Raw genomic sequence first — 21,259 nt, 5'->3', positions numbered from 1 at the left:
TTTTTATGCTATTTTTACTACCTGCATTGAGGTCTGAGTGTCTGAAGGGATTATTAATATTGATTGGAGAATCTCCCTGCAGTTTATCCTGCTCAAAGATCCCACAGATCCCCTGTAGAGGGTGCCACAGTCAAACATGCTGGCTGACAAGCTAGCTTCACAAACAAGTTTGATAAATGTACCGAGATAGTGATAGTCAAGGTGAATGGTAAAAGACATTCCTTTGACACGCTACACAATCCAAGTCTACAATATAAATATTCAAAACAAAATTAAAATTTGTCAGTTGATAATTTCATTTTTGTTTTTGTTTCTTTTGTCACCTGAACCTCTTGAATGAATATGATAACAAGTACTTCATGCCATCTGTGGTCTTTGATCAGTCAAACATGTATTATATCAAAGCTTTAATTGCTATATGTTTAGCCTTTTTGTAAAAATTATTTAAAAATATAAAGTTGTTACTAAGAACAATATCAATCCTGAAGACAAGTTACTGGTTAAACTGCGATGCAAAATTATAAACTGTTTCTTGGTAAATTTTATATCATGAGTCACACTGATGTGTGTACTCTTAATTAACCTACAATGCATTGCTCGCTTTTAAGGTGGCAGGAAAACGTACTTGACATTAAAACTCTGTTTTAAGTAAAACTTTCCATAAGTACCATTCTACAAATAAATTGATTTGTGGGTGTTTGGCAGGGAAATGGATGTTTGCCTAAACCCATGTGCAAGAATACGAAAGGTAAGTTATGATGGAACTTGAGAATTTTGCATGTAATTTTTAATGCCCAGTGACAAAAATAATTTGGCAATATATTTGTGCAGTGTTTGGCTATAGACATGTAAATATTGGCTATTGGCAATGTTCTATACATGTAGAGGCAATTCATTTTTGTTAAACATAACATTGTTGTTGCTTCCATGCCCCCCTCAAAATAATAGATACTCTAAGTTGCTTAGTTGCATATAGGGGACTTCCTGCTGTACATGTCGGATTAAAATAGACCATTGTGTTATGCATTTCCATATAAAAGATGGTAGTATAAACAAAAGTGAAACTCCGACAGAATGTTACACTTCTTAAAAGATGTGAAAATAATGAAACTTGACTTTTAATTGGTGACGGTAAATTTTGGAAACAAGTAACCACATCTCATTTCAGGACATATATATTATATATATTTTTAATTTACATTATTCATTTATGGGATATGCTGCACTGATAGCATTTAATGTCCATCCCTGATTGCCCTTGAGAAGGTGTTGAACTGCTGTCTTGAGCTGCTGCAGAGTATGTGGTATAGGTGTACTATCAGTGCTTTTAGGAAGGGAGTTTGAGGATCTTGACTTAGTAACAGTGAGGGAAATGCAAAATAGTTTGAAGTCAGGGTCATGTAGTTCTTGGAGGGGAACCTGCAGATGCTACATTCCTGTGTATCTGCAGATCTTGCTCTTCTACCTAAGAGAGATTATGGGTTTGAAAGGTGTTTTAAAGATGCTTTGGTGAATTACTTTAATGGATTTTGTTGATGGCACACGTTGCTGCCTATGGGTGTTGGTGGTGTGAAGAGTGAATGTTGATGGTAATGAATATAGTGCCAATCAAGAGAACTGCTTTGGTTATTAGGCCATCAATGATGTATGAGTAGGAAGGGTTAAGAAGGATATGGCTCAAGTGCTGGCAAAAGGGACTAGATAAGGTTGGGATATCTGTTCGGCATGGACAAGTTGGACCGAAGCATCTGTTCTGTGCCATACATCTCTATGACTCTAAGTTCTCCACACCAAACGACCATTGGAGGGTCCATGACCTAAGACATCAAGTCTGATTCTCATTCAACATCTGGTGCTTGACCTCAGTGCTACCAAGGTTTTCTCTTTTCACGTTCTTGGCAGTGTTTTTGCTTTTAAACAATGGAATTATCACATCTAAAGAAAAGGAGGACATAAAATGTAAAACATTATCTACTTATTATGTTCAAAGGTACTTTGGTAGTCAGTTGAACTGTCATAAACAAAGCCAGCATTTTGAACTTTCACAAAACTAACTATTTTGTAAAAATAATTAATCAATCATCTGCTTTAGGTGTTGGCAGAGGAATTACTCTTCAAATAGAACAGTAGGAACTTTTATATCCACCCAAGGCCAGATGAAGCCACTGTTTATTGTCTCATCTGAAAGTTTGCAGTTTCGACAGTACAACACTCCCTCAGTACCACGCTGAAATGTCAACCTCAATTATACGTTCAAGTATAATTGGGCTCCTACAACCTTCTGATTTTGGCAAGAGTACTACTCCTAATCAAAGGCTGGCAATTAAGAACAGTCAGACTGCACAGGTTTGAAGAAAAGTCAGTTCACAGTAACAGACATTGTGTACTACATCATGTCCTCAAAAGATTGCATCACCCAAATTACGATAGCATGTTGTGGAAATAAGAATTGCAATGTGACTGAGCTTGATCCACAATCCAATTTTGAAGTAGAGCCTGTAGAAAATTACAGCATTAACAATTTGAGATTTGAATGAGTGTTCAGCACAGTGCAATTAGAATCAATGGTTAATCCTGAGAAGTAATTTCATGTTATAACATTGTCATGTTAGTCAATGCTGGTCCTGTGTACAGCAGCTCCTGTTGATCTAGAACTGCTGTTAATTGTATTTCATTTTATTTGTGTTTGGAGCAGTGGGAAAACTAAAGCAGCCTTTTCTTAAAATTGAAGACTCCAGTCGGTAAGTCAACTGACATCATGTCCATACAAGAGTTGCATTGTGTCATTTAAAACTTGTTTATAACTATATCTTGAATATTGAACATTTGGACACCTTTCAAAATTAGTCCAGTGAACAATAGGTATTTATTAAAGCCTAATCAGAATATTCGGCATTAAGAATGAAACATTGATAAAGTGAAGTGAATTATTGTAAAGTGCTTATGACTTATGTGAAATAATTCATTGCATACTTGTAAAGCTTCCAAAGTTTTTAAAAAAAACTTGATTAAAGGAGCTAATATCATGTTGTATCTGTGGAACTATTTCTAATTGTTGACAAATTGTATGTATACAGGCATTTTAGACCTCTCTATCAGCAATATATAAGCTATCCAGAACTCAACTATGAATCTCATAGAGGATTCAGTGCATTTGATCCTCTGAAGAAATCTGAGAATGCACATCAGGAGCAAGAAAAGAGTAAACTTAGGTAAATATTTATATATAGATTTACTGTGCTTTGTAGTAAGTATTTTGATTTGAATTTTAACTCTCAGAAATTAGGTATTTCCACTTTTTAAATTAAATATTTAACTGCCATGTATTTAATCTAAAGTGCCATTGAGTTTGTACTGTAACCTTCCCAATTTATTATTATTATCTAGACCATCCAGCAATTAAGTTTCACTGAAGTAAACCACCATTAAGCCTTTACAGTTCCTCATTCACAAAATCTGTTACTGTTGCCTCATTTTTCTCTCTCGAAATCATCAGGAGAGGATGTACAATTTGTTGAGTTACGAAGCAAGACTGAAAGGTCTAATTTATTGAACTTGTAGCCATTGTCTGACAGCCATCATGACCAAAATATTTTGCCATTATAGTTATTTTCTTTATTCCATTTGGAATATGGTTTAATCTTGTGCTTTTTGATTTGAGTGAAGACACTATATTTGTTTGTAATCTGAATTAATTACCATTTTAATGGTTTCCATTGGGCAGGGGCTGGAGAATGACTAACAGTGAGAGAGATGAGGAATCTCTCACAAAACCAGCAGCAATGCATACAGAGAAAAAACGACAGCAGCGATTCTGTGAATGTTGCCATGAGACATTCTATAACCTTGTTGAAGTAAGCATATGATCTACTTAAATGGTGTTTAACATAAGACCACGTAAAGTCTTTATAATTTATTCCTTTTGTTGAGCATCGGGAGATTGGCTATTTTGTTTTTGCAGAATAATCTCTCTGTAAAATCTGAAGTTTTCTGAGCTTCTGATGGGTGTTAACTATTTGTCTTCTAAATAGATCCTTGGAATTTCACTTTCATATTAGACCTGTTAAATAACCAGCTCACAATTCAAACAAGGAGCTTGAAGCAGATTAGCACAAATCTCATTTTTCTACATTATTTATTAATTTTCCTTCCCTTTGTGCCTCTCATTTGTTGCATTAAGTGGTTACACATCTTAAAGAAATCTGCGTTGGTACAAATCTTGTTTGTTCCATGTATGACACATTCTCAGTTACTGCTTGTCTGTTTACCTATGCAACTTCGAGGACACATCAAAAAATGTCTGTTATAGGATCAAAATGCCTTTTCCACAATTTAATGTCTAACTGTCTTTAACTGTCTTCATAAATTCTAATCGTAGATTCTCTCTACCTCCCTCGTCTATGACCTCAAGTCAGCATGGTAAATGACCAGCTTAGCTATTCATTGTCATAATTATATGACTGTCTCAAGTTGTACTTTGATCTCCTTCCATGTCCAAATCCAATTAGTAGTTCAAAATAACCTTGGTGCTAGGAAAAAGTGAACGGCATCACCAACAATCTTGTCTTACCCTCATTTTCGATATTAGATGCAACAGATCATTAAGTTTTATTGAAATCTGCACAGTTCATGAGATGTAGGCTCTTCCCATGACTACTTTTAAAAACTTGTTCATGGGATAGAGGCATTGCTGTCGAGGCCAGCATTTATTGCCAACCCCCAATTTTCCAGGTGACACATTGCTATGGGTCTGAAGCCAGACCAGAAAAGCAGGACACATTTCATTTCCTAATGGCCACTAGTGAATGAGATGGATCTTTCCAATAATTGGCAATAGCTACATGGTCGCCATTAGCCAGTTCTTTTATTCTAGATTTTATTAAAATCGTGTTTCACCATCTGCCATGGTTGGATTTAAAGCCATGTTCCCAGAATGTTGACCTGAGATTCTGGATTACTAGTCCAATGACAGTTCCACTACATCAAACTTCCCTATTCACCTCTGTGGCTATGTCTCCACCCACCACATACTCAGTCTTTCCTTTACCTCACATCATGCTTACTTATGAAACAAATTACCTACTCCCTTGGTTCTTTGCTGTTTCATCCCATCTTTATTCCACACCTTAACTTTTACTGCAACAGGAGCCCTGCTTCCTTCAAAACTATACTTATAACCATTGTTTATATGGGTTTAGCATAACCTCCCTACTTTTGTGCTCAATGCTACTATTTATGAAGCCCAAGATTCAATTTGCTTTGTTACCTACTCTTTCAATAAATAGACTTTGCAAACTTTGAAATACATGCATCCTGAGGCCTTCTGCTGTTTTCACTTCTTAGAACTCTGCAATTTAGACCAGAGTGCCTCTCTGTATTCCATCTGCCACTTATCTGGCCACTTTGCTCGTTTATTGTAATCGATTAGTATATTATCCTCCCTATCAACTGTACTGCTAAGGTTGGAGTCCTTGACATGTTTAGATAAGTTACTTTACATTCCAAGACTCAAGTCAATTAAATATATCAAGATATATATTATATACTAGGACTCGAGGGCACAGCCTTAGAGCGGAGAGGCCACTCTTTAGAACTGAGATGAGGAGCAATTTCTTCAGAAAGAGGGTGGTGACTTTGGAACTCATTGCCATGGAAGGCTGTGGAGGCCAATTTATTGAGTGTCTTTAAAAGAGAGATAGATAGGTTCTTGATTGTAAAGGGATCAAAGATTACAGAGAGAAGGCAGGGGAGTAGGGTTGAGGAGCATATCAGAGCTGAAAATGTGTTGCTGGAAAAGCGCAGCAGATCAGGCAGCATCCAAGGAACAGGAGAATCGACGTTTCGGGCATATGCCCGAAAAGTCGATTCTCCTGTTCCTTGGATGCTGCCTGATCTGCGCTTTTCCAGCAACACATTTTCAGCTCTGATCTCCAGCATCTGCAGTCCTCACTTTCCCCCCTGAGGAGCATATCAGCCATCATCAAATGGCAGATCAGATTCAATGAGCAGAATGGCCTAATTCAGCTCAAATATCTTGTGATCTAAAACACTCGTCTAAGCACTGACCCTTGGCAACAGCATAGTCTGCCATTCTCCAGTCTGAAAAGCAGCTGTCGCAGCTCACTGTTTTATTAAGCCAATTTTTAAAACTTCAATTGGACGCTGACAATCTTATGAGGCTCAGATCTGTTAACCTGCCTTTTATGTGGTACTTTATCAAATATTTCTATAAAATCCATAAAAGAATTGTCCATTGCTTTCCTTTAATCAACTTTCTCATTTCATCAAAAAGTTCAATTGGATCAATGAAGCACAATCTACCTTTCACAAACCCATGCCGCTTCTCCTTAATTAACTCCAATCTCTCAGACCAAGTTCCTGTTGATTGTTTTTTTTTTCCCCTGATTTATTTATAAAATCTTGCCTGCTGCCGATGTTAAAGTGACCAGCTGTAATTACTGAAATGTCACTGCATTCTCTTTTTAATTAAGGTGTCACATTTGCTACACCTTCCCATTATATAGGGAAGATAAGATTAATGGCAAACCATTCCACCAGCAACCTGTGATGTAAATCACCTCGACTAGGAGACAGACCAGCCTTTCCAATACATCCTTCAGATCACCCTGTCCATATCCCATCCAATACTTTACCACTGCCACTTTTACCAATATTTTGGCAGCATCAGCTTCCTAAGTAAACAAATACAAAGTATTTAAGTATTCTCAGCTCACTCTGCACCTCAAAGCATATATCACCCTCTCTTGCCCTAATAAACCCCACCCCACCTGTTAATACCTTTATTATTTATGTGTGAATTGAAGATTTATGGGTTTCCTTCTGTGTTATTTGGCTTTCTATCCTAATTCTCTCTTGGCCAGTCATATTTCCCGCTCCTTTCAAATTACTGTAGTTGGCCTGATTCTTTCTTGCAGAATTCAACTGATATGTGTCATGCCCTTTTTTTTGTTTATTTGTTTAGTCACATTCATTCTCTTCCCTCCCCATTTTACCGCATTCCTTTACCTTTTCCACCTCATTGGAATGAACCAAGTCTGTTTCTAAAACCCCATTTCCTTAAAAATCTCCAGTGTTCCATTTCACCCTGGCTAGCTCTCCTCTCATTCCGTTCAAGTTTACTCATCCAATATTGAAGTTTTGCTCTATGTTAATTACTAATCCAGCGTTAATCTATATTTTAAAATACAGTGACCCTCTGTGCATTCTAGGTCCAGTTGGCCACCTCATTCCACAGCACCAGTTTTAGCAATGCCTCCTTCCTAACTGGACTAAGGACATAATAGTCAGGCAAGCTCAAACACTTTTTTCACAATTGATCATCTTCCGTAGCCTTTATTCCCAATATCCAAAATAATATTTGGGTGACTTAAATCCCCCAAGCTCTCAACTCTATGGCTTTTGCAGATTTACTTTTCTATCTTATATTATTTGAAGCCCTTTAGATGCACCTGACGGTGTGATCATCCCCTTTTCTGCTTCTCAACTGTAACCAAATAGATTCTGTCTTTGTCTCTTCCAGAAGTCCTCTCTTTCATCCCTTTCTTCTCTGAACACTTGAATATTAAATGCCCAAACCTCTCTATTTTTTTAAGCCATGCTCCCCTTGACAGTACATGATGTGCCTACATAGTTAATTGTGCTTAAAATGTGCAACATAAAGCCGCTATATTATGCATTTTGTGAGTCTGACTTGGTATTCATCAGACTCCTTCTCAGTCTGCACATATCTAATATGCTGGAAAAGCGCAGCAGGTCAGGCAGCATCCAGGGAACAGGAGAATCGACATTTCGGGCATAAGCCCTTCTTCAGGAATCCTCTCATTGTCTCCTTTGTCAATCTACATTAGCACCTTCCTGAAGAAGGGCTTATGCCCGAAACGTCGATTCTCCTGTTCCCTGGATGCTGCCTGACCTGCTGCGCTTTTCCAGCAACACATTTCCAGCTCTGATCTCCAGCATCTGCAGACCTCACTTTCTCCTCAAACATATCTAATATGGTCCTGCTTTCTTCTCACCTACTATCCAAGCTCTCACCCCTTAATGTTGTATTCCTCCTTTCTACTTCTGTGTTGGTTTCTCAGTGCTTATATAATTTAAATTCACCAGAACAACCCAAGTGAATTTTGCTGCAAGCACATTGGTCCCAATCATGTTGGTTCCATGGCGAGGAAATTACTATGTCATTTTAATAGGTGTATCCTGTCTCTGATCTGATCCTAATGCCCCAAGAATCTGCAATCCTCCATTCTGCATCATTCCCTGAAGTGACAAATTGATTTTCTTGATCTTAATATTTCCATTCTCACTTGCAGAGGGTGTAATTTAGATATTTCTACTTTTTGAGATACTACTACTTGATTTTCTCCCTAGTTCATGAAAATATGATTTAGACCCTAATCCCTGCTTTCTCTATGCCACTGATAATAACGTACCACAACATCTGGCTCACTTCTCTTCCCTTTGCAGGATATTCCTGTGCATTATTAATCCTATGTATTATTCCTACACGTTCCTATGCATTATATTCTTTGGCATGTTGTGGACTCTGACAGATACAGATAATTATGCAAACAATAACAACTGCATTTCTACCCTTGCTGTTCTCTCATGTACATTATTATTAGCATTAGTGCCTTTAGCTGAACTGCAAACTTCAAAGTGTCACACTCCCAGCACTGTCCAAAGCTATGTCTCTCATGATGTAGGATTGCAAACAATATCACTCACCCATCTAAGTAATTTTCATTCCCTTTTTTAAAATCTAGTTTGCACCTGTTTAAATTACCAATTTTATTTATTGCCTCTAAACCTGCTTTTTATTAATTTACTTACTATTATATCCGGCTTAAATTCTTGATTTCCTAGTTTAGAGAGGGGAAAAAAAAGAAATTTTACCAACAAACTTGCCCATTTTCCTCTGACATCGCACTTTTATTTGTTTTATCTTCTTTCAAAAGTGCCTTGCTTTGTAAATAACTTCCTGTTGCCATTTTAAACTAAACATTTCTGGCATGATCGCTTTCATCCTTATTGCTCCACTGACTTCGAGGCACCACTTTAAGACCATAAACATATGAGCAGAAGTAGGCTGCTTCACCATTTAGTAAGATCACAGCAGATTTGATGACCCTCAACTCCACTTTCCTTCCCTTTCCCTATAACCCTTGATTCCCAATGAAACCCAAACATCTAAACAGAAAGCAGGTTACGCTACCAGTGCTTAATTCGGAGGTTCACTGAAGATGTTACCTTGTATGGTGACGAAACATCTGAAAACGAACCTTCCAGCTCAGCGAGCAAACCTACGTCCAAAATGATTTAGATAAAAACAACACTGATCCTGAGAAAATAGTTTTATATTTCTGAAATGTTAATTTTCACCAAATTGTATCATGTTTTAAATATTTTCACTTTGAACTTCAAATAAAGTTCCATGTGTATTATTTCAAAAAAATTAAAAGAGAAGAAAATTGACAGTTTAAACTTTCTCATCTGCCTGAAAGTATACTTCAATGGGATTGGCTATTTGCCCTTCTTGGTTATATCTGTTACCGGAAATGTAGCAATCCTGTAATGTGGTGCCAGATCCTCACTGATATCAGGAAAGGGGAAATCAACACTTAGAGGGAACTTATTGGCCGGTTGTTTCTTGGTCAGTGAGGATTGGCATCACTTCATTGCAACATCTGAGCCAAAGTTTTTAATGTATTACTTATGCTAGACATAAAAGTCAAGGTATTATTTGGGTTATACTTTCTAGTACTGAACTAATTGGTTATCACTAATTGAGTTTGTGGTTACAACATTTTTTAAACAAAAAACAAAGTAGGAAAGGTTAAACATTTGATGAACTTTTCTTTTGCAGCATCTTCTCTCCAAGCAGCACCAAGACTTTGCCAGTGACCCTTCTCAGTTTGCAGCCCTTGACGATATTATGTCTCAATTAGAAAATGAATTTGTAGAGTACCAAAGTGATGGATACAGCCATCGGTAAGACTCTTTTATATATATTTGACTCTAGAACAATTTTGTGCGGTGTTTATTAAGAATATTTTATAGGATGCTGTTAAACAGAAAATTTTGTTGTTTTATAAATTCCCTCACATCACTTGAATGTATTGAGTCACTGTCAAATTATAAAACAGAACTTCTAGTTTTCGACTTTAAAATATAGGGGAATAATTGCTACCACAAAATATATTGCATTTCATCTTCGAAATATGATTGTATTTTTCAATGATGACTAAAGATCCTCACATAACATAGTTCTGGCCAAGTCTTCTGGGCCTTATTGGGAAGAGGTTAGATTCCTGTTTCAAATGAGTCCAAAACAGCAAACAGTAGTTTCATAGGGAGAATCTCTTAAAGGACAAAAGGAGATGTTGAGGAGTAAAGAAAAATCCTGCTGGCAAGACCAGCATGTGTTGCCCTTGAGAAGATGATGGCAATCTCCTTTCTTTGATAGATTTGAGTGTTTGCTAGGCCATTACCCATAACAGTTAATGAGTTACATATTTGCCAGATTAGGTAAGGATGAGAGTGCATTAATGAACCAAATGGATTTTTACAATGGCATGATCTCTTTGAAAGACAAAAACTAAATTTAAAGTTTTGAAAATGTTTTGAAGATGATCTGATGATGTTGGTACCATATTCAAGTCCACTCATACCAAGCAAGTCCATGTCTATATGCATCATGACCTTGACAACATCCAGGCTTGAGCTGAGTAGCAAATAATGTTCATGCTACACAAATGCCAGGCAATCACCATCTTCAACAAGAGAGAATCTAACCATCTGCCTTGACTTTGCTTAATCCTCCAAATTCCAAATCTAGGAAGTTACGCGTGACAAAAAAACTAAATTTGTTACAAAAGGCTACAGTCACAAGAGCAAACCAATGGCTAGGAGTTCTGCAGTGAGAAACTCACCTCCACGTTCCCAAAGCTTGCCGATAAAGCACAAGTAAAGAGTGTGATGGAATACTCTCCACTTGCCCAAATGAGTGCAACTTCAACTTCATGCAAGATGCTCAACAGCATCCGGGATGAAGCAGTCTGCTTGACTAGCACCCCGCCCAATACCTTCAACGTTTCCTCCATCCATCAATGATGTAGAATGGCAGCAATGTGTACCAAATACTAGTTGCTAAACCACAATGTCTGCTACCTAGAAGGGCAACCGATGCATGCGAAGACCACAACTTGCAAGCTCCTCTCCAAGCTTGCATTATATGGCTTGGAACCATAGTGTTGTTCCTTCAACATCCCAGGGTCAAAATCTTGGGACTCCTTTCATAACAACACTGCCTGTGTACCTACCACTATGAATTACCCCTATAGATCAACTGATTGCTGATTTGCCACCTTCTCAAGGGCAATTAGGGATGTTGATAAGTGGTGGTCGAAACAGCAATATGCATAACATATGAATTAATAGAAAGTAACGTCTAATCCCTGAACTGGCTTTTTGATGAAGGCTCCCAAAACATTTGGTGAGTCTTCCAGTATTGATTAAATCCTCACTAGTTTTATCTCTCCAATCTGAGCACAAGCTGTCTATGTTATTACTTGCTGCCCCTTTTTTTGACTCCCTCTGTCTCATTCTGACAGAATCTTCAATAAAGTATAGGGTTTAGTGATATTTTTAGGAAAGCACCCTATAAACTGATAGGGCTTCCAATGGACTCTCCTGCTCCTCAGATGCTGCCTGACCTGCTGTGCTTTTCCAGCACCACACTCTCAACTCTCCTCTCTCGCACCCTATCCTCGTGCTACTGTGAATCAAATAGACCTTGCATCCAGGTAGAAATTATAATTAGCTGAAAATGTGTTGCTGGAAAAGCGCAGCAGGTCAGGCAGCATCCAAGGAACAGGAGAATCGACGTTTCGGGCATAAGCCCTTCTCCAGCATCTGCAGTCCTCACTTTCTCCTCAGAAATTATAATTAGTCAGTCTTCAAGCTCCCATATTTATATAGAAGTAGAACCATTTCCAAAACCTGACATACCTCATACCTTAAACTTTGGAGATTAACAGCTGTTACAACAGCTGTTTTTGTCATTAGTTACAGGTATGAAAACCTTGTGTTTTTTTTCCCCAACAACCTCGGCTCTTGTTAATCTTTAACATCCAAACCACTGAAACTTGCTGTCAGCAGAATTTGGAACCGGTCACTTTGTTATTTCTTCATTCCATCCAATCCCAAAACATAACCTTATAAAACCTCTGATTTGTAGCAGTGACAATGCAGTAGTTTTATGTTTACCATTACTGATATTAGCTTTTTAATCGTTGCCTCCTTACAGATATTCGAGACAGGTATTTGCATTTGAAGTAGTTCAGCGGGAACTCAGTGGGCAACTTACCAGGATGAAGGGGTTGTCCTCCGAGGGAAGGTTGAACTTCGAACACTAATTTTATTTTTTTTAATTTGAAGAGTATCAGGGTGATCTTAATGAAAAATAGAAGCTTCCAGGGTAGCTTACCAGCATAGGTGCTGAAAGCATGTTTTTTTGGCAAACTTTGAACTAGGGGATACAATTTGACAATAAAGTGACTCCAGTTTAAGACAGAGATGCAAAGGAATTTCTTTTCTTAGATCATTGGCTTTCCAATCAGAACACTGGAAGCAGAATCACTGAATGAGTTCGACAGATATTTGATTGACAAGGATGTTAAGGGCTCTCCGACAAATAAAAGATAGCTGTGATGACCATGGTCAGATCAGCTGTGATCTTACTGAATGTGGAGCAAGCTTGGTGGATTCACTGGCTTATTGCTCCCATTTCTTATGATCTGTCTTTAATAGACCCCCACCCCACCTCTTTCTACATTCTTAATGTTTCTACGCCAGTTAGTGTTCTGGGTTTCCTTCTGTGTTCACTGACATTCTATTCTCACATTCTCTCTTTGACATCCATTTCCCCCCCCTCCCACAACTTATCATATTTAGCCTGATTTCCAAACGTACAATTCACCCGATATGCATCATTTTTTGTTTCATCAGATTCTCACTTTCCTTTATCAACCAAGGGATCTGTGCCTATGGCTCCTTTACCTTTTGCATTCATTAGCATGTACCAGAAGTGTCACTTTACGAAAATGGGATTGAATAAATATAAGGACAGGGTGGATAAATATGATACGAACTACTTATTTGTGTGGGTCAATGCTGACTGTTTGGGCTAAATGGTCTGTTTCTGTGTCATAACCATTTTTTATTCCTTTGCCTGGACCAGTCTATAATTCTAAAAATAAATACTCAAGGTGTTTTGTTTCCCCATTTTTAAATAAAGGCAAACTCCAAAAGATTAGAAAATAATCTATTTTGTGTCTAAATGAGGATTTTTTTCCCTATGAACACTGTGGCATTTGTTGAAATTGATTAATGGTGAACAAATTGAATAATTAAAATTCCAAAATGCAGGAGTTGGAACTCTTAGCATCAACTTCACTTAAAAATTATACAGGACAATGGCAAGATTTCAGGTATATTGAATTTTACACCTGTATGTTCATGTAGGTTTATGTTTTTATTTCAGATCCATGAAACCTGCTTCAAGCTCTGGAATTTTACTGTCCAAAATGTGTGCAAAATCGATACAGGCTGTTAATGACTTTGTCCTTGGAGAAGACCGATGTCCACTTGAGCCTATGGCTGCAAGCCAACAGATAAACCTTCCTGTAGAAAATCTGGAAAGAACTGATGAGCACCATGTGAAATCTGACAAAACAACAGATAAGCCAACTGCAGAAAGCCTGGAACTTAATGGACACAGATCCTGCCCCCTTGAGCAGGAACATGAACTGGCATCTTTGAGCTCTCTGGGTCAAATAACTGCATGCCCTAAACAGTTGGAGGTAAAACCCCCAGGTTGTATTTTACTAGACTTCAACGCAGGAATATCAGCAGAGAGGACAACTTGCTACATTGTTAATGAACAAATAGGTGAAGTTAGTATTGTGCAAAACAAATATGGTGCTGACAAAGGTGAAATTTCAGATGAAGAAGAACATGTGAAATGTACATCAGCTGAAGCTTCGTATTGCGTAGGGGCAATTCCTAACTCATGGAAGGCTGCTTGTGATATAATTACAACAAATACCAACTATAGTTTTAAAAAACGCAAACGCTCTGACAACACCAAATCGCAAATTGAGAGAAGTCCAAAATGCAGATTGGATGATTTGACTGGTGTATGTGATAGTTTCTCTTACCCTAAAAGTGGCAATTGCCTTACCAGTAATTTCAATGCGCACATTTTTCAACCACATACCAAATTGCTTTATTCATCAAATCTGAATAAAACCTTTTCTGCTCATTCTTGTATTGAAAAGAACATGTTCAATGAACACGCAGAAGAAAACATCTCCATGGGAGAGCATTTTGATTTAACTGGCAATTTCAGTTTACACAGGCCTTTGACTAGTAAAGAAAGACTTGTAAACTTGCAAAACAGTGGAGCCAAAGGTGAATGTGAAAACTGGGAGAAGTCACAAATCGTCATTTTGGATTCAGAAGAAAAACCAAGCAACTTAGCAAATACCACATCTGCAGCTGATCGACTTGCTCAACCCAGGGGACCTCTGCATTCTGAAGAGCAAATTGCCATTCCTTTAAGTGGAGCGATCATTCAAGCTGAAAAAGATTTGCTGTCCCCTCTTCAAAATATAGAAAGCTTGACTTCTCAAAGCAATCAAGTTGTTCTTGATGTTGAAGCTGAAATTCAAAACACAAATGAGGAAATTGAACACTCAAATGTAGCAGGATATACTGCAATGCAGCTACTTTCTTCCTTTAACTTCAATGGCCAGAAATCTTTGGGGTCTGATGCTCTCCTATGTACGAAAGCTGATTTTCAAGTGGATGACAGTAGATGTAAAAATTCTGTCAACCAAACTAACTTATATCCATCTTCCTTTAAAAATAGCACATTTCACACAGATACCTTTTCATCAGAATCTGAATGGGATATTCAGTTGCCTTCAAGACTTGACAATAGACAAATTAAAGACCAATCTGTTGACTTGGAGCTCTTGCGAAAGACTTGTGTTAGTGTGAAAGATGCCAAGTATGAGACACAGTTATACTCTGTACTCAAGGACAAAGCTGGAGTAGATTGGACCAAAAAAGAAGAGAAATGTCTCGTGAGCTGTCAAGCAAAAACATGTACGCCATGTTATTTAACACTTGTGCCCTATCTGGACGGTTATACTAATTAATAATACTGTGCCAAAGTTATTTGAACGATTCAATTGACTCTTTCATTACACTTTTCATAAATTGTAAATGATTTTACTTCTGAGGGCTAATGGGTTCATAAATCACTTTGCAATCATTATTAACATTCTAAGTCTCAGGTTAAATTAGTTATGATTGAGTTTATATTCCAAACTAACAAATACAACGCATTAGAGTAAATGGCGCATATACATCTAAAATAAGAGCTTACTTTGTCAAAAGGAAGTGCTTTTACTTTCCTATTATGCATTCTTTCTTTCCCTTCCCAACTACTATGATTTTGCTACACAACAGGAACAAAATAAAATCTAAACGCTTACAAGAAATAAACATCAATGTTCTAATTTGGTAATGCAATGAAAGAGCAAGTTCATTGTGCTTTTCCACCTAACAGTAGGATATTTTTGTATTCACAGTCAGGTACCAAATCATTAGAAAAGCTGAGTATTTCTTGCCTTCCCTGTCAAAAAGCAACGATTAAGCTTATTTCATCTTAACTCTTAGTTCTGACTGAACATTCAACTGACATTGGTGTAGGTCTAGGAGCATGTTACACAGGCTGCTTACCTGAGTACATAATGTGGTAGTATTTAACATTCATGTGTTCAACATTATCTTTATAGGTGTATGCATTTACCAGAGGAAGAGTATATTAAATTAGAAATTAGAGTGTGGGGACTGTTGGCAGCTTTTTGAGATAACTGTACAAAGTGTACCGCATGGCAAATAAGTCCACCTAGTTGTATTTAATGATTGAATTTTTTTTTTTATCATTTCAAGCAATATGAATCTTGTTGAGATGGTCCTGCAAATATTGCATAAAATCATTAATATTTACTCAAAACCATCAACTGTGACCATTCTGCTGCATTTATTGACTTCCTGTATTGATGTAGAGCTTGTTAGCAGTCTGTACAAGGTAGGGTATGTAATTTGCATTTGCTGTTGTCAGAACGCAACAAAGGCTACAATGCAAATATATGCTAGAAAACATTAGATGCAAACCATCTGTAGGCATGGATAAAGGCACAAGCCCTTCTTATACCTTTGTTAGCCTGAAAAAAAATCTGTTTGCGCTTGGTGTTACTAGCATTTAATGTATTACATCCTTAAACCTGATATTGAGCGTCTCCATTTCACTGATTTGTGATGTGAATGTGCATATCCGTTGAACCAATTTGTGTTGAATTATTTGTCTTGCTATTGGTTCCCTTGGCTCAGACACCACCTAATCAGCATATCTGCTTCAAAGAATGGAAGTTAAAAATTTAAAAATGCTGTTTCCATTTAATAAAGGGCACCAATATGGTGAGGAGTTAGGAAAAGTAAAATAGGTTTATGGAGACAGATTTGTAAAATCTATGTTATTAAAAGCATTTATATCTTCTTTTACCCAAATAAAATGGTTACCTTTTGTAGAATTTACATCTCTGATGTTGTGAGCCCTTAACAGCTCCACATTTAAATAAAAATCTAGTTTAATCTAAAATGCTTATGTTAAAAGGTACAAGTTTTATTTTCAGTAATTAATTTTTAAACCAAAGTAGTTGCCTTTGATCTTTGAAAGTGTTAAAGGAGCAGCAGGATATTTGTTATAGTTCTGTCACTAGAATTCTGCTAATCAAATATTTTTTCTTTAAAGTAGCACTTGCTGCTTTTCTGCTGTTGGCATTTTGAACAAGGTGAACAGATTGCAGTTAAATTCCTTCATTATCCAGGCAAAGTGTGATGTAAAGATAGATGCAAAGATAGGCTGGATTAGATTGACTAGAGTTACTAGATATGCCAATTGGAAAAAAGTTTCCTGCATTATCCTAATCATTCAGATGTTTACAAGTGTTCATTTGTCAATATATCTTAAAAATGAATCTAATTGATAATAGCATTACTTGCGGTATTTTCATTGTTTTCTAACTATGAAAACTCAATTTTAAAGTAATTTAATGAACAGGTTCTGTACATAATGTCATTCTTTTGATAGCACGGTTTTTGTTCATTGTTTTTAATTTGTCTCCAGTAAATCCTTTGTACTATAAAACATGAGCTCTTGAAATCTGTACAGATGTATAGTTTTAATCATGACATGTACAGGCAAATAAATAATTTTGTGCAAAATCATTGAATTAAATGTTGAAATACAACTTTGTCCATAAAATTAATCAATTTGAAAAACTGGAAGGACCTTAAAGACCACCTATTTGCAAAAGTACAGCTCACAGGTATGTATGTAGTTCCTCTAATGTAATTAAAGATCATAAGATGCTTCACAGGAATGTTATGCAGCAAAATTTGAAACTGAACTACATAAGCTTTGGGTGATCTGTCCTGAAATCTTGGTCGGAGCAGTAGGCTTTAAAGAGCAACTTAAAAGGAGTTTTAAGGAGTTTATGGAGGGAATTCCAGAGCTTGGGGCTTTGGCACGTGATGGTCAAACACCAGTGTTGAAGTAATTAAAATCTGCAATAGTCCTGAGGTCGGAATAAGTGGAGCACATTTATCTCGCAATTTTCTTAGTCTTGTAATCTCCTCCAAGAGCTACAGATATAGAAAGGGAAGATGTGAGGAAAGAATGAAGACAAAACTCAGCATTTTAAATTCTAGGTTTGCCAAATCATAAGTCAATGCAGATAATAAACAAATGGAAATAAGAGTTAGGATATTGTAGTTTTTGATGGTCTCAAAGTTATGGAAGATAGAAGGATGCTGACTAGGGCTGCTTTAGAATATTCATGTTTTGAGATAACACAAAAACAAGGATGAAGGAATCAGCAGCAGTTGTCCTGAAGCTGGGAGTGAATTTTTTTTTTTCATTTTGCTTCCTTCTGTTCAAATTAATTTGACTAAAACATTTGTTTCTTAAACTGGTTTTAAAAAATCCTACTTGCCCAGTTGGAAGAGACAGCTTCATTCTGATTATTTCCTGTTCATTCATTCCACTGAGAGAGATATTTGGAGAGAGGAAAATCAGAATTACTCCCAAATAATAATAATGGAATTTCAGAAGAACAATAGATTAATGTAAACTGGCCTCATATGTCAGAAGATATCTGTGAAATACTGTCTGTTTTGATAGAACACAATAATGCAATTTTGCATTATATTGGCGCCGTTTAAACTAATGGGGCAAGAATCGTATTATAGCCAATACGGGTAAGGAAAGCTCATGTTCTACAAATAATGATCTAAATTCTTCAAAAGCAAAAAAGTCAACTTGGTTTGGAGAAATACATATTATAGTAGAACCAACTGTAATTGGCACACCTTTACTAATTCTAACACTGCCTTGACCTTCCTGTTAAATATCTGTAAAGAAAAACTACATCAGTTCAGACTATATTCACTGAAGTTTAGAAAAATGAAGAGTATCTCATTTGAACCCTCTAATATTGTAATGGGACTAGACAGAATGAATGCAGGATTGATGTTCCTGATGATTGGGGAATGTAGAACCAAGAGTAACAGTCTATGGGTAGGCCATTTGGGACTTAAATCAGGAGAAAGTTCTTCATCCAGAGTGTGGTGAACCTGTGGAATTATCTGCCACAGAATGTGGATAGTGAGTGTTTCAAGAAAGATTAAATAATTATTGGGAGAAAGCAGGGACAGGGTATTGAGCTGATCAGCCATGATCCTATTGCGTGGTGGAGCAAGCTCATAGAGCTGAATGGCCTACTCTTATCTTCTATGTAATGTGTTTGTATGTGTCTTTCAATGGTCTATTTATCATTATTTATCCTTTAAGGAATGGTATCTGCCATCGTTACCAAATCTAGCCTATATGGAACTTGAGGTAAAAACAATGACTGCAGATGCTGGAAACCAGATTCTGGATCAGTGGTGCTGGAAGAGCACAGCAATTCAGGCACCATTCGAGGACAGGCAAAATCGACGTTTCGGGCAAAAGCCCTTCATCAGGAATAAAGGCAGAGAGCCTGAAGCGTGGAGAGATAAGCTAGAGGAGGGTGGGGGTGGGGAGAGAGTGGCATAGAGTACAATAGGTCAGTGGGGAAGGAGATGAAGGTGATAGGTCAGGGAGGAGAGGGTGGAGTGGATAGGTGGAAAAGGAGCTGGGCAGGTCGGACAAGTCAGGGGATCATGTTGCTGGAGGCTAGAAACTCGGATGAGGTGGGGGAAGGAGAAATGAGGAAACTGTTGAAGTCCACATTGATGCCCTGGGGTTGAAGTGTTCCGAGGCGGAAGATGAGGCGTTCTTCCATGCGTCTGGTGGTGAGGGAGTGGCGGTGGAGGAGGCCCAGCACCTCCATATCCTCGGCAGAGTGGGAGGGGGAGTTGAAATGTTGAGCCACGGGGCGATTTGGTTGATTGGTGCAGGTGTCTCGGAGATGTTCCCTAAAGCGCTCTGCTAGGAGGCGCCCAGTCTCCCCAATGTAGAGGAGACCGCATCGGGAGCAACGGATAAAATAAATGATATTAGTGGATGTGCAGGTAAAACTTTGATGGATGTGGAAGGCTCCTTTAGGGCCTTGGATGGAGGTGAGGGAGGAGGTGTGGGCACAGGTGTTACAGTTCCTGCGGTGGCAGGGGAAAGTGCCAGGATGGGAGGGTGGGTCGTAGGGGGGGCGTGGACCTGACCAGGTAGTCACGGAGGGAATGGTCTTTGCGGAAGGCGGAGAGGGGTGGGGAGGGAAATATATCCCTGGTGGTGGGGTCTGTTTGGAGGTGGCGGAAATGTCGGCGGATGATTATATGGAACTTGAGCCTTTTCTGCTCTCTAAAGTAACCTAGGAAGTCATTCATCTTTATCAACTGGCAGAGGTTAAAGAAGAAGGCCTGTCATCACCTTCTGGAGCTATGGGCAATAATGCCATCTTGAGTGATGCCCATAACCTGTAAACATTATTGAAAAATGTGGCCGTGTTTATGTATGCAGCTCATTTCAGGAGTGATTTTCTTCCACATGGGATCAATGTCCTCAAACACTTTCACCAAGGTCTACCAGCCAATTGATGATCTCAGTAAGTATGTTAATAGGCTTAGTATGTTATTTAGTGACAGATTGTCATTTAAATAACAATTCCATATACCCTCAGGAGTAAACCTTCATATTAGCAGTATTGCAGACAAGTGAACTATGATTGACAGAGAGGCACACCTCATTTAGATTTAAAATTAGGTTTATTGACACATGTACTCAAGTTACAGAAGAAAAAGAGTGCACTGATAAGTGCATAATGTGACCCGGTACAAAGTGCCGAGGTACAAATCTTAGATGCAAAAGGATAAGAGAAAATACAGAAAAGCAGTTACAATGCATTATGGTAACAGCATAAGTTAGCAAAATAAGAAATAAAGCTTTTAAAAAAAATAGACATTACAGTCTCTCCACAAGAGCTTCCACGTAGTCTGACCAGGTTCCACTGACTCCCAATCAGTAGCCATCTTTGCGCCAAGGTTGTCATTTGGGCCAGGAGAACAGAGGAAGAGCAGGAATTTGATACCTTTTCGTTCAATTCTCTTTGTTTTATTCATCTCAGTTGATCCAAGATTTTATGCATTCTTACGTTATAATGATGCACCATTTCTGAATGGGCTTTTCATACCATTGTGTCTGAGCAAAAAGAATATTCCAAGACATTGGAAGCAGATTGGATAAATAAGGTGACAAAGTACTCGTAGGTGATGCCAGTTTGTGATCCTGACCTGCTTCTACCCTCTTGCTTTTCCCCAAGATAGCATTGAAGAGAACCAGAGAAATGCCCCCTGACCAGTTGGGTAAATAGAGATTTTGGTGAGGTAGTTAATTTAATTGAAAAGTCTGAAAGCCTTAAATCCTAGATTTACAGGTATGGAACATGCCCTGATGAGATGCTGATAGATCAGAAGATATGCACAGTAAGCACAAATGTTCTGATGAGGCTGATAGCCTAGAAAGGCTTTAATCTGTGAAACTGAAGAGACTACTGTTCAAAGTACTTATCTCAGTGTGCTTTCACTGTTACACTTTTTTAGAAGGCACTTGACCTGCATAGCACTT

At 37.8% G+C, this 21,259-nt stretch overlaps 1 protein-coding gene across 2 annotated transcripts in view; it reads left to right on the top strand.

The window, feature by feature from the left end:
* LOC122539973 (uncharacterized) overlaps nucleotides 1-17,399 on the top strand; it is a 49,800-nt gene extending 32,401 nt beyond the window's left edge. The window contains exons 7-12 of one of the 2 annotated variants that reach the window (XM_043675220.2): nucleotides 706-748; nucleotides 2,696-2,741; nucleotides 3,078-3,212; nucleotides 3,725-3,854; nucleotides 9,887-10,011; nucleotides 13,565-17,399. In XM_043675220.2, coding sequence (XP_043531155.2) covers nucleotides 706-748; nucleotides 2,696-2,741; nucleotides 3,078-3,212; nucleotides 3,725-3,854; nucleotides 9,887-10,011; nucleotides 13,565-15,245 — 2,160 coding nt within the window. In that variant the 3' untranslated portion in view covers nucleotides 15,246-17,399. Of the gene's footprint in view, nucleotides 1-705; nucleotides 749-2,692; nucleotides 2,742-3,077; nucleotides 3,213-3,724; nucleotides 3,855-9,886; nucleotides 10,012-13,564 lie in introns of both variants that reach the window. The other variant, XM_043675218.2, reaches the window with a different exon arrangement.
* Nucleotides 17,400-21,259: the final 3,860 nt, after the last annotated feature.

The sequence above is a fragment of the Chiloscyllium plagiosum genome, unplaced genomic scaffold, assembly GCF_037043375.1.
Source record: "Chiloscyllium plagiosum isolate Xiang-an unplaced genomic scaffold, Cpla_swu_hap1 HiC_scaffold_32, whole genome shotgun sequence".
NCBI classification, from domain to species: Eukaryota; Metazoa; Chordata; class Chondrichthyes; order Orectolobiformes; family Hemiscylliidae; genus Chiloscyllium; species Chiloscyllium plagiosum.
The sequence above is the reverse complement of the archived record's forward strand: the minus strand, read 5'-3'. Positions and strand labels throughout refer to the sequence as shown.